This window comes from Condylura cristata, unplaced genomic scaffold (assembly GCF_000260355.1).
Source record: "Condylura cristata isolate star-nosed mole 26May11 unplaced genomic scaffold, ConCri1.0 scaffold00005, whole genome shotgun sequence".
NCBI lineage: Eukaryota > Metazoa > Chordata > Mammalia > Eulipotyphla > Talpidae > Condylura > Condylura cristata.
The window spans coordinates 41,287,177-41,301,285 of record NW_004567106.1 but is presented as its reverse complement, the minus strand read 5'-3'; the positions used below and the strand labels follow the sequence as shown (position 1 = coordinate 41,301,285).

At 36.1% G+C, this 14,109-nt stretch overlaps 1 protein-coding gene across 3 annotated transcripts in view; it reads right to left on the bottom strand.

The window, feature by feature from the left end:
• Nucleotides 1-10,907, bottom strand: part of MAGI2 (membrane associated guanylate kinase, WW and PDZ domain containing 2) — a 458,519-nt gene extending 447,612 nt beyond the window's left edge. For all 3 annotated transcript variants that reach the window (XM_012720830.1, XM_012720831.1, XM_012720832.1), the window contains exon 1: nucleotides 10,791-10,907. In XM_012720830.1, coding sequence (XP_012576284.1) covers nucleotides 10,791-10,839 — 49 coding nt within the window. In that variant the 5' untranslated portion in view covers nucleotides 10,840-10,907. The remainder of the gene's footprint in view (nucleotides 1-10,790) is intronic.
• Nucleotides 10,908-14,109: the final 3,202 nt, after the last annotated feature.

Genomic DNA, 14,109 nt, shown 5'->3' with positions numbered 1-14,109 from the left:
GGTCAGGAGAGGTCTGCCACGCCATGTGGTCACCTCCGGGGCAGGCGGGAATCGAACTCATGGGGAAGCACTTTAGATTCTCAGTGCTGTGCTTTTACCCGCTGCGCCACCAGGGAGGGCCAGTTGTGGGTTCTTATTAAGAAAAATCAGTAACTGTACTAGGTTGAAATTCTCTGTTATCATCTGGGAAACTGATAAGTGTTTCCACTATAACAAACAACTCTTTTTCTAAATTTCTTCGGAATAATTTTTGCACTTTTCCCCAGTTCTCAGTCACTGTTAGGCTGTCAGTTTGCCTACTTCCAGGAGTCTTTATCTCCACCTCTCCTTCCCTTACATAAGCCATTGTGTACATCTATTTCTAATTTGCTGCTATGCTTTACCATAAGTGAGTCTTAATAACTTAATGGAGATAGTAGAGGACAGAGAAGAGTAGCTAAAGTTGGCAAACCTGCAAATCCTATTTGAAAATGCCTATTCTTAGACATCGTTGAATAAAATGATAGCAACTATCCTTATGGCAATGGGTTATACTTTACTCCCAATAGAGTAATACTGTTCATCTCCTGGGAAACCAGGTAGCTGCATCAAGAGATTTTTCTCTGGAAATTTTATGGAGATGAAATACCCATATCCTTAGAGTAAAAACAGAAATTACAAGTACTTAATTAGAAATTATCCCAAGAGACCTGTACTGGAGAAACCTTTCTGCTACTATATGTTATTCAGAGGGAGCAGATCCTTTGGGAAATACCTGGTCACAGTGCCATAGGGCATATTTCTTTAGCCAAATGCTTGGCTGATGCTATATTAGCCTCAGATATGGCATGAAGATGGGGAAGAAATAAAAGCTCATTGGAAAAATTTAATTCAAGTCTTTTCCTTTTATTTACCTGTTATCATAAAGTTCATCTCAGTATGTGATTCCTATATTCCTTTCTGCTTATTGATACTTTAGGCTGTGTTAAGCATTTGGGTAACCAAAATGTTTAAATATAAATTATGAACTTTTTGCCCATTAGCTGCTTAGTGAAAGAAATCAAACTTTCATATATAAGAAAATTTGTAGCCACTTTTAAAAGAAAAAAAGAGAAAAGGTGTGAGTAGAAATCTTATTAGCAGATATATAATTAAAAATTGAACAAAATTTACTACCATCTAATTTTCATATGCATAAAAAATAAAACAAATTCATATTCCCTCACAGTACACTGAAAACCAAACAGAAATATTATTTATCCCTCATAGATTCCAGTAATCACATGTCCACATTAATTACAATATCTTTAAATTTCTTCAATGAGAGAACACATATGCTAATACCTTTGTTTAAAAATAACTTCATGAATTTGCATATTTTCCAATATATCCCAGTCCTTTCTATCCCTCCTATAGTATTGCCCTCATTATTTCTGTTTAACTCTCTGCTGGCTTTCTAGAGGCAGAGAAATCAAGAAAGTTTTTGGGTATTTTGGGAAAAAATGAAAAGTGCATGAACAAAAACAGAAGTTATTGGAAAGGGTAAATGCCATCAATTTAAGAAATATTTAGGTGGTATTGTCAATAGATTTTTAGTGGAAAATATAGTTTTTTTGATCAATTGTCCTAGATTTTGAGTTTGAATAATTGAACACACCATGAGTTAGTGTAGGGAAAACCAGACTATGAGAAATATTTATAACAAGAACCACATTTAAGAAAAAGTGTTACCAATACATTATATAGATATAACTACATATATAAGCTATCTCAGTATCTACCTATCTGTCTATTTATCTATCTCTTTCTATCTGTACATGAGAAACACATGTTCAGACTCAAAAACAAGGACTATCAAGATTTTATCATGAGACTTAAGATAGGAACATAACTATTACAATTATAATACAAGATTAAACTAAACAAGATTGTACATCCAAAACTGAAGCTGGGACTCCAAAATTATTGACCCAGAGCACTTGAATTAAGTAGTACATGTGTCCCAGGGTGTCAGGCCAGGGGAAACCTTCTTGGGGACTAAGGAATTCCCATTTTTGAGTTTGTGGAGGGAACTAAGCACCAATTCATCCAACACACACTTACTGAATGCTCTTTATATGTTTAGGAATTAGCAGTGAAATAAATAGATTATTTGACCTGTTAGAGTTTACAGTCTTGTGCACATACTGAAGAAAACTAAATAGACATGAAATACACTTTCAGTTATATTAAAAGTAACAAAGAAAATGAAATTTGAGGAAGGGGTGCTGAAAATAAGGTAAAAATGGAAAGTGTGTATTTTCAGTTATAGTAAACACATTAAAGAATATAATATTCAGAGGAAGAGGATGAGGAATCAGTAGATAAAATTCTGAATAAGGTAATGGGTCAGCTAAGAGTTACCTGATGATTCTTAGACTCAGATAAATATTGTAGAGGGAAAAAAAGGAACATATGAATACTGGAAGAAGAGTAGCACAAGGAAATGAAATAAACTGAAATCATAGTCAGTGTAGAAATGTGTTTTATTCTGTTCTAGGAACAGAAATAAGACCAACACAGCTAAAGCAGGTTAGAACAATATAAGGAAACTATATTTTGTTACGATAAAAAAAATACGAATTTTTGCTTATTACTAGTCCTAAAAAGTTTTATACAGTAAAGTCTTTAAGAATTAAGTTTCATGGAAGTAGTCCTATATAAACAAAACATGTTTACCATCTGATCCTAATTTTACCTACTTGTTACATACAGATATATTGTATAGCAGATATAATCAACTGTTATTCAAAAGGAGCTAATGGTTTGGTGTATGAATTTAAATTAATTTTATGAATAACTTTCCAACAATAGAGTTTCTAAGTCTTCAGTGAGGAGTGTCTTTCAGAAGGTGGAATCTTCAACAATACAACTGCTAAAAATATAGATCAGTAGGGTATTTTAGAGAATTATTTATGATTTTTAGTCAAGCCACTCACTGTATTTTGCAGTATGATTGGTGTCCTTAAAGTTTCAGATATTATTTTTGTGCATAGTCTGACTAAAAGTTAAATTTCATAAAAACATTTTCTACACAGCACAAAGAAGCTTAAGCCACTTCCACATAAGTTCAATCCCTGCCTGCCCCAGAGGTGACCACATGGTGCAGCAGACCTCTCCTGACCCGCCCACTGCTCCCCTCAGCAGTGTACTTCCTCCATCTGCCTATTCTGCTCCCCGCTCTGTCTCTGGTGAATCCTCTCACCCGCCGCATCTCTGGCCTGTACCCTAGTTCTGTACAAATAAATAAATCTTAGGGAAAAAAAAAAACATTTTCTAAAATCATTCACATCTCTGGTAGCTTTGTTAGAAAGTGAGGTCAACCTTGTCCTGAAATAAAGCAGTTATTCTGCAATAAAAATGAGTGTTCTGCTCTTTGTATTTTTGATGATTTCTATCCCAACTGAGCTAAATGGCAGATCTGTGATCAACCAGTTTCTTCTGACAAAAGTCAGGGGTATAGAAGATTTAAATGCACAATGATTCAGGAAGTATTTTTCTGATTTGAAATTCAGATACAAGCAATGATGTTTAGTATAGCAAGATGTCAGGATGTACGTTTCAAATGACTGATGTGTGTCTATAGAAAAACTGACAGGAAAGGGACATTAGGATACCATTAAGAATGACTGGGGAAAACTAAACTTTTCCTTTAGAAAAATCTCTAAAATGTAAGATTCATTGATCAATATGTTGATATTTCAGAGAAATGTAAAGAAAGTTGTAATCAATTTTATCAATATTTTCTTGTGCACTTTCAATGGAATGGATCAATTTACTTTCCTTGAAAGTTATGGAATTATCAGTTCCAGAAAATATACCTCAATGTATTCTCACTGCTGCAGCAACATATATAAATGTGAAATAATATATAAATGTGAAATATGTTATCAATATTACCAGTTTTGTCAACTCAAAAAAATTCAGCGGGTTTTTTTTTTTTAATTTATAAGTTATTTAATTTTTTTTATAACAGTTTATTTTTACATCATTTTCTACCTATTATTTTTCCCATCTCAATTGTAATCCCTGCGGGTTTCCCATCACCAAGTCACCCGTGTTCCATCCCCATAAACCCCAGGACTCCCCCCCCCCCGTTTTTTATCTCATTCCCCACTCCACCCCCACAGAATGTCTCTGGTATATGGTTGTTCATTATTTTTGTTATTTTCTCGCCTGGTCCATTATACTCCTGCTATGAGTGAAACCATCCGGTATTTTTCTTTCTCTTTCTGGCTTATCTCACTAAGCATGATCTTTTCCAGCTCCATCCAAGTTGCTGCAAAAGACATGTGTGTCTCTTTTTTGGTTGCTGAGTAATATTCCATTATATGTGGTATATATGTACCACATCTTTTTAATCCAGTCATCTACTTTTGGGCATTTGGACTGCTTCCATGTTTTTCCAATTATAAATAAAGAAGCAATAAACATGAGGGTGCAGGTATCTTTTTCAATCAGTGTTTTTGTGTCTTTTGGGTAGATACCTAGGAGTGGGATTGCTGGGTCATAAGGAACCTCCAAACAGTTTTCCATAGTGGTTGTACTAGTTTGCATTCCCACCAGCAGTGCAGGAGAGTCCCTTTTAATTCAGCGGGTTTTAATACAGTCACCCTGTCAGCATTAACAAATAGATTTTGCTTGTTGAAACAGTGGAGAAATATGGAACAAGAATTTTCAAAGTCATATAGATCATATAGGTCTCCATTTGTTTCAGATAAAAATTTATGGTCTATGTAGAGGGGTTAGAAAATCATATAACTAAACACATGCACTTTGGAGAAATGAACTAAACTTTAAACTTTTCAGTTTCAGAACCTTAGGTATTATTCAGTATTATTATGGGTTGTGAGAGAGTCAAAGAAGTGTGTCTTATGCCCATAAATACTGGTTTAATTTAATGATATACTCCAAAGAGGTTGCTCCTGCTCTTTAAGTTACAGCAAACTCTTTTTTTTTAGATTTATTTGTCCATAAGGAACTGGGGTACAGGCCAGAGGCTCAGGGGCGGTGAGAGGCTTCACCAGAGACAGAGTGGGGAGCAGAACGGACAGACTGACGAAGTACACTGCTGAAGGGAGCAGCGGGCGGGTCAGGAGAGATCTGCCACACCATGTGGTCACCTCCGGGGGAGGCGGGAATTGAACTCATGCGGAAGTGGCTTTAGCTTCTTAGTGCTGTGCTTTAACCCACTGTGCCACCAGGGAGGGCCACAGCAAACTCTTTAATGTTGCAAATTAAGACATTTCATATCCTTGATTTTAGTATTTAAGTCATAATGTATATGATATGATTGAGTTAAATTAATTGCTTGGTTAATTTGTTCCAGTCCTCTGGAAGTAAAAGGTACTTAGGAATATGGGTTGGCATTGTATATTTTGGAAAAGGCTGGGTTTGCAAAAAGGGAATACTATCACATTGTAATGCACAATAATGAACTTGTCCTCTTAGCGCCTTACACAGGGGCAAAGCAGCATGCAAAAATCACACAATCATAATCTTTGTTAACAACTCTGAACACATAGAATCCCTAAATCACTTACCAAAAGAGCGAGAGAGAAAGAGAAAAGCAAAAACATATTATAAGAGCTCAATGTGCTGTAAAACTTTTTGTTTTGCTCTAACTGGTCAAACACACTGAATTGTATGTGTAAAAGCTAACTATTCCTAAAATAGTACCCAAATGCATAGCCTAGAAGTTTATGAAACAAGAATACTGCTAATAAGCAAGGACCAAAAGATGTTGCAGTCTGTATATGTAGTAACAGCTGGACCTTCAACAGCAGGTTCCAAGAATCTACTGCTGTTATAAAGGTTCTTATTTAGTATAAGTTTTCTCCTTTAACACAGTCTAACAGAAATATAAACAATGAAATTTATCTCAGTTTGGTCTCCTGGAAACACAGTAATCTTAGCATTTATCTACCCTTCAGTTAATTTTATATACAATTCAGTGGATAAAAATTTGGGCAAGAGGAAGAATGGTTTCACAAGGCTATTTATAATGTCAATAATGATTTTTCTTTGGAGGGAGTATCTTTTTACCAATGAACGTTATCTTTATCGGGAATGTAGAATCAAAATTTTAATGAAACCTGAATTAGGGTCATTCCAAAAATAAGGCTGATTTTAGTTAGCAAAATGAAATGAACTTGTATAAATTTCTCAGATCTCTTGTCTCATCCCAGGCGTGCTTAGCTCATTTTCCTAGAAACTCATTTGTATTAATAGTTAATTTTTATAGGACTTTATGTGCTATACCAGAAAGCCCAGTGCTCTTCTATGTACAGATGTGAGAAAACTTGAATTTCAGAATGCTTAAAATAAAACTGTTTAAGAAATTAGGTGTGATGTTTGTAGTAAACTCACATCCACATATATTGGGGTAAATTACTAGAAGTCACAATATTAAGGTGAAGGTGAGAGTTATATCTACAACATCGTCTCTCAGATTCTCAAATAATCTAACAGTCTTGATTTTGTTCTTTTAAAAAAACAGGGCAATTGGCCCTCCCGGGTGATGCAGCTGGTTAAAGCACAGCAATAAGAAGCTTAAGCCACTTCCACATGAATTCGATACCTGCCTGCCTCGGAGGAGATCCACATGGGGCAGCAGACCTCTCCTGACCTGCCCGCTGCTCCCCTCAGCAGTGTACTTCATTGATCTGCCTGTTCTGCTCCCCACTCTGTCTCTGGTGAATCCTCTCACCCTCTGCATCTCTGGCCTGTACCCCAGTTCTGTATGAATGCATAAATAAATCTTTAAATAAAGCAAGAAACAGGTCAATATTACAAGCAGACTTAATTCTTTTATAGGAAACATTTAACTTTAGGGTCAGTCAGTAGATGGGAAACTAACTTTGGTTTACTTTAACAGCACAATAGAAAATATAGTAGATGTTCCAACAGAAGTACTTCTCTGAAACATGACTGTGGTTGTTACCAGTAGATGACAATACAGGTACATCTCGGGGAACATGGGGTAGTTAACTCTGACATTCAGAACACAGGTTGAGACAGACAACTGGTGTGAGTAGAGGGTAAAACCATGGATGCAACATTTCAGTTAATTATAAAGTCAAGCAGAATTCAAAGGATAATACAGCAATTAAGAGAATGAGCAAGGCTACTGCTTCCTTCAAGGTACCTAGAGTACTTAACCTTTATGTTTTTTAAAGATTTGTTTATTTATGCCTACAGAACTGGGGTACAGGCCAGAGGTGCAGGGGCAGTGAGAGGATTCACCAGAGACAGAGGGGGGAGCAGAACAGGCAGATCGAGTAGTGTACACTACTGAGGTACACTACTGAGGAGAGTAGCAGGTGGGTCAGGAGAGGTCTGTTGCACCATGTGATCACTCCCGGCCAGCCGGGATGGAACTTGCACTGAAGACGCTACAGCAGCAAGGAGCTTGCAGTGCTGTATTCTAACCCTTGGGCCACAAGGGACAGAGTACTTGACCTTAAAATAGCCAGAGCTACTCATTTAATTCCACCTTTTGGTGTCTCACACCTGAATGTGATCTTAATCCCCAAGAAATTATCTGTATTCATGCAAAGAGCTGTGACCTATGCTCTGTGGCCTGCATTTTACACGAATCATACACCTTCAATCCAGACATGAAGTTTCATACTGTTCATTGTTCACATTGTTTAAAATTCTGTCAGGCCTGCCCCTAAGCCTTTTTTCTATTAATTTAATTTCAAACCATTCAAAATTTACAGGATGAGATTATCCGAGTCATAGAAAAGTTTATTTACTGACACTTGATGGTCACAATTACAGTCAAGTCCTTTGGGTCTTTTAAATTCAGGGCCATTCAGCTGTTGTTCTAAAGCAAACTAAATTGGGTTCAAATTATAGAAAAAGGCTTTAAGAATCTCCTAAAACTCTGTCTTATAGTGGTATAATTGTAGGTGGTGCCTTGAGGTCTTCCTTATGGTCTAGTAACAAAATTATTCTTCTGGAACAAAGACATTGAGCTAGTTTCTAAGAAAATGACCTACAATTAAGCATAGTCTGGTTTCTAATCAAATACAAATTTAATTTTGGTTATATCTATCCCCCAAAATAAAAAGTAAGAATTGATAAAAAAAAAACGTATATACATATGAAAATGCTTAAAAACATTTTCTTCCTCGTAACTACTTTTCAGTGAGCATTTCCTGCTCTAAATCTTAGAGATAGAGATGAACTACAGGAGCATTATAAGATTGATTTTCTCAATGAGTTGTAGCTTAACTGTCATACTCTAGAGGATTTCCTTGGACTTTGCTAATAAAAAATAAAGGGGTTCTCAATCCTGGCAAGAACTGTACTGGGTTGGGAAGCATTTAGAATGGGCTAGAAGAAACAGGGGCTATATCCCTACTTGTAGTTATGTTATCAGCCTTGACATTCTTGATTACAGGCTGGAATCAGTCAACGACTGAACATGATTAACAGGATTGTAACTTTAACGCTGTGAGTAGTTCCATTTCTTCTTATTTTCTCTAGTAGATTCTCAGAATGTCAGAGTTGAATTTACTTATCTGGCTAAGGGCTCTAAAGAGTACTAAGAAGAAATAAGAATGTTCTAGTAAAGAGGAGGGAAGGGAACAATGGTCCCAACACTGCAGAAAAGGGACATATGATACAGAGAAATTAGGCTTTTACTACAGACCTTATGGGAGACAGATATCACGAAAATTTCACAAATAGGAAAAATAGACTTTCTTTGTCTACTTGAGTAGCACATGATTGTTACTCACAGCCTCTCAAAATACCAACAGGACAAAAGTTATTCCCTAGAATTCCTTGAAAAAGAGCACATTAAATGGTAGCTCTAAATCGAGAGATCATGATCAATTCTGAAAAAATAGCAGTGATTTTTAACAGAATGTCAATCCTACTGGTTCTTCAATTCTAACTGTAGGAAAATCTTTGGATCCTGAGATTTAAGAATGCTTGCTAGGTGTCTGCTCAGATAGTTCTGTGACCCAATGAAAGAGATTCTTCTTTAAGTACACAATGAGCATTTGTAAGCAAGGATATTGATTCCCCAAAATCATATATGTCAATCAGCCTTATTTATCAATGATCAATTCTGTGTACACTGAGGTGATTATCAAGCTGGCATAAAACCATAGGAAAACATGCAATATTTATCATGCAATTCTTTTTTATAATTTATACAGACAGGTACTTTTTCATAAGTAACTTCAACCAGCTTATAGTATCAACACAGCCTCTTTAAAAGACTCAAGCACATATTACTGTCATTTTTAACAGTATCAAAAAAGAAACAACTCATGTACAAAACCATTTCTCTTTGGGGGGTATTTTTGTCTATTTCTTACAAAAATATAACAAGTGATTGTCTGAGTTGTAACTTAGAAATATGCTCAACCTGAATGCCTTGAGTATGAAGTAAAAGACGATACTTCTAACAACTTCAAAATATTAAATTCTTTAGTAACTATAGTCCACTAGATACCCACAAGTAAATGAGTAAGGAAGTAGTGGGTTAAACTGTTAACATGATAAGCACAACCTCTTTGTGGTTGGTTGGTGGACCTCAAATGGTTCATGGCCTGTATGGCAATGTATATATTACAATTTTGTTTTGATTAATATCACTACTATTAACTGCAGTTCAGTAAAACCAGATAATCTTTGGGTAAGTAATAACTATATACACATATTGTCACATATATAATGATATTATTATTTTATTGAAGTACTGTTGATTTATATAGTTATAAGTATAGAATTGCAGTCACTATAGCACACCCACACCCAATGTACCCACAGTCCACCACCATAGTACACTGTTCTCTTTCTCTCCACTTTGTTCTTGCCATTTTTCTCTCCACCTTCCCCTCTGGGTGCCTCAGTACTATGGAAAGGTTTCGTTTGACTTTATTTGACCCTTTGTGGGTTTCTCTATGTTCCACATATAAGTGACACCATCTGTTATTTGTCCTTCCCCTGTCTTAACTAACTTAGCACAATTCTTTCCAGCTCCAGACATGTTGCCACAAATAGCTTTTTATTATTTAAAAATTCTTCATGCATAGATATATAATTTTGCTAGACATTACCTATGTGCATATCAGTGTTACTTAAACATATAAATACAATCATATTAACATTTTGTTACTTATCAATGCTATCATTTACCTATTACAGCTGATACTGAGGTTTACAGATGCTATAATGGGTAAATAATAAAGTCAGATTTGAAACAGGTAGATTCTGGCTCATGTTATAGTGCTCCTTCCAATGGAGCATACTAACTACATTCAAGGTTTTAGTTTCATCTGCTGTTTATCTATTTGACTTGTATATACAAAGAGACTTGCTATTGTAGGAGAACTTTGGAGTTTATCCATCATATTTTTCTATATCAATTTTCATGAAAAAGCAGTGAAGGTTAGTAAAATGGATAAAACCACATAGGGATAATGACAGGACTGGACGTCAGTCCAGGAGGCTTTAGAAGCCACCTAGAAATAAAGACAATAGATCTGGAAGGTCACAGTTTATCACAGACATTTACAAGGATACTTTCAGTGAATAGGCATACACACATACATATGTTTCTCTTTACATTTTAAGAGTAGAATTAATTCAGACATACTTCAACTTTTCTTTAGGAAATATGTTTCTAAAATGATCTTATGAAAGCTCTCACACCAAAAACAACACATTTGTAACCTGGTGTACTAATGCACCGCAAAGGGGAAAATGTGACCCAACAAGTAACAGATTTAGCTGTAAGTTGTACTTACCTTCATAAGTCCCACTTTCTAGGAGAGCACCACTTTTCTCCAATTCCATAAAATCTTCAACAGTAATGAAAATATAGTCCACTCCAGGGACCTCACCCTCCTTATGTGGCCTTGTGGTGCCTGAATAAGGAAAATTAAAAACAAAAGAAAGACTATGTGACTTGTTGAACTTTAGATGTATCACCATATTTCTGAATATTCAATAATACTTGTTTGTACATCTTGCAAGCTGGCAGTGTGCATTTGTCCTTCTGTTTGTTTGGCAACAGAAAATAGCAGGGGGTAAAGATTAAAGTAAATATACAAAGCATTTTTCTTCATCAAGCTTACAAAGAGTTCATTGCCATCGAAAGTGGCTACATCGATTTTTCAGTGAAAAATGTAAATCATGTGCCCTTTTTGAAGAGGTGGTTTGAATATTGGGCCAGGAGTCTGCTAGCCTAGGAATTTACATATCTCATTCCCATGAATGGACCTCTATTGTTCTGTAGACTGCTTTGCTATGACATAAAATACAATAGAATATACACATGGGGGGAAAATTTCACTTCATAATTTCATGGTTTGCTCTTTTTGGTGGTGGGGAGCTGTTGATTTTTCATTTGTTAATCTTGTACCAAACCGTAGCCCATATTTGATTCAAAGGGTCACAAAATACTATTATTTTAACTTTAAATAATTACAAATGAGTAATAATTATGATAGAGTTAGTAATTATAATACTAGCAATATAGTATAAGATATCAGGAGGAAACTTTCTTTGACCCCTTCACAAATGTTCTCCAATACCTTCCTTACATAGTCTCCCTGTCAGTCCCTTTCCCGTCCCTCCCTTTTTTTTCTTCCCTCCTTTTCTGTGCTCATTAATTGGGAAGTCACAATTCAAAACACACTCCAGGGTTTACTACATAGGTCCAATTCTCCTGCTTCCTGCATCACTTACAGAGTAAATTGAGTGTTTGTGGGGCAAGATGACAGGAATATCAACCTGAGGTTCAGCACAGTCGCACTGGAGAACACAGGCTTGTTGACCTACTGTCCAGTGTGTGAGGCAGCAGCCAAATTAGAGACATATTAAAGGGTTGTTTTGTGGTGTACTTCCTTCCTTGCACATGTCCTAAGTGTCTTATCTTTCTCTATGTCACCTACTTAACATTTTGCTGGTTATAGGGAATTTCCATAGTGAATACAAGTAAATTGTATGTAGAAATACAGAAGGAAATAAATAGAAAGTGAATATTCATATTAAAACTTAACATATTCTCTACTAAATTAAATAGAAAGTACTTCAAATCCTTAAATTTTAATTCCCCAAAGTCTTTATCAACAGTGCCATGACAATATCCAGTAAGTTCTTTTGATCTGTTAGGATTCAATTTGGACTGAAAAGGAGAAGCATAAATTAACACCAGTGTGCTAGGCAAATTGAGTTTTTGGTAATAATATATAATTTCTGAAAGATTTGAAAATATTATTTTTTAAAATTACATTACACAAAGCTTAGAGGCTAAGGACAATTTTCCATATCACACTTAATGATTTTTCTCCTGAATTTGTTATTTCACTTTGTTTAAGACATTTTGCAAAGTTTTCTACTGCTTTTATGCTTTAAAATATATACCTCCCATACCTAGTGTGCACAATGTTGTCAAATTAATGTTTCTACATGAATCTTAGCTTTCAATATTGTGAATTTCGTGTGCTTAACATGCATGAATTAAAAGTGAATTAACATGGCTTTGGCAATTAATTTGTTTTCCTGTTTATTGAGTACATACTCTAATCATTAAGAAAAATCATGTAACAAAGATTCAATTTTCCTTTCTAATTTATCTGTATATTTCAGAAGATATACACTTTAATTAACTGCTTGCAGTACCAGAAAGTGTTCCCACTACATTGGTATCCCAGGCTCAAGGGTGATTTCTAGGCTGACTTGATCTCATTGACTTCTCTTATTTGGGTCTCCTGTATTCCTCCTGTAAGTGAGACCATCTGATATTTTTCTTTTTCCTTCTGGCTTACTGCACTGAACATAATTCCTTCAAGCTCCATCCATGTTGCTGCAAATGACATTATCTTTGATTGCTGAATAGTATTCCATTGTGTGTGTGTGTGTGTGTGTGTATCCCATCTTCTTGATCCAGTCATCTATTTTGGGACACTTGAGTTGTTTTCAGGTTTGATTTATTGTAAATAGTGCTGCAATAAATAGAGGGTACAGGTATCCTTTTGAATCAGTGTTTTTGGGTCTTTTGGGTAGATTCCTAGGAGTGGAATTGCTGGGTCATGTAGCTCCATTTTTAGCAGTCTGAGGAACCTCCATACAATGAAACAAAAACAGACAATTATAAACCAGAGACATCCTGCAGGGGAGAGGGTGTGGAAGGAGCACAGGGGACTGTGGTGATGACGCAGAGGTGAACTGAGGGAGGAAACTGAGAAGGGGCAACAACATTGTTTAAAAATGAACAATGATGTAAAATATATATTAAAAAATATGCTTCAAGACCCTCCCTGGTGGCGCAACGGGTTAAAGCACAGCACTGAGAAGCTAAAGCCACTTCCGCATGAGTTCCATTCCCGCCTGCCCCGGAGGTGACCACATGGTGCAGCAAACCTCTCCTGACCCTCCCGCTGCTCCCCTCAGCAGTGTGCTTTGTAGATCTGCCTGTTCTGTTCCCCACTCTGTCTCTGGTGAAGCCTCTTGCCGCCCCTGAGTCTCTGGCCTGTACCCCAGTTCTGTATGAACAAATAAGTAAATTTACAAAAATATAGATATGCTTAAAAAAAATGACTTCTCTGTACCAAATTCTAGTGAATATCTTTGTGATGGTACTCTTTTGGACAGTCAGATAATCAGGTTCCTCAGGGGAGAAAAGTTATCTTTTTCCACCTTACACCGCAGGCCAAAGCGATTAAGTTCTTGCCTCTGGGAGGCAGATCCCTCAGTGTTTGCCTCTCTCATCTGTTACTGACAAACTGATAACAGCTGCTTACTTAGACTGGAGACTTTCCAGTCTCCTTGTTCTTGAAGAATTTCCATACTATAGTCTCGAATGCAGTAATTCCTTCTCTACAACATTTTCCTATCTGCTCTTCTCACCCAGTTTTCAATAATTATTATTCGAGTCTCTACCTCTTCTAATTTCCTAGAAGTTCTCCAAATTTGGCTGCATGAACCTTTCTGTCAAGGAACTGGAAACAACTCAGTTTTTTCTTCCTTTTATTCTCCTCCGCCATGCCCTTCCTCTGAAGTTCCCCATTTCACTATTGAATATTTCATGCACAGTTGCTACAGAAAAACCATGATTGTACA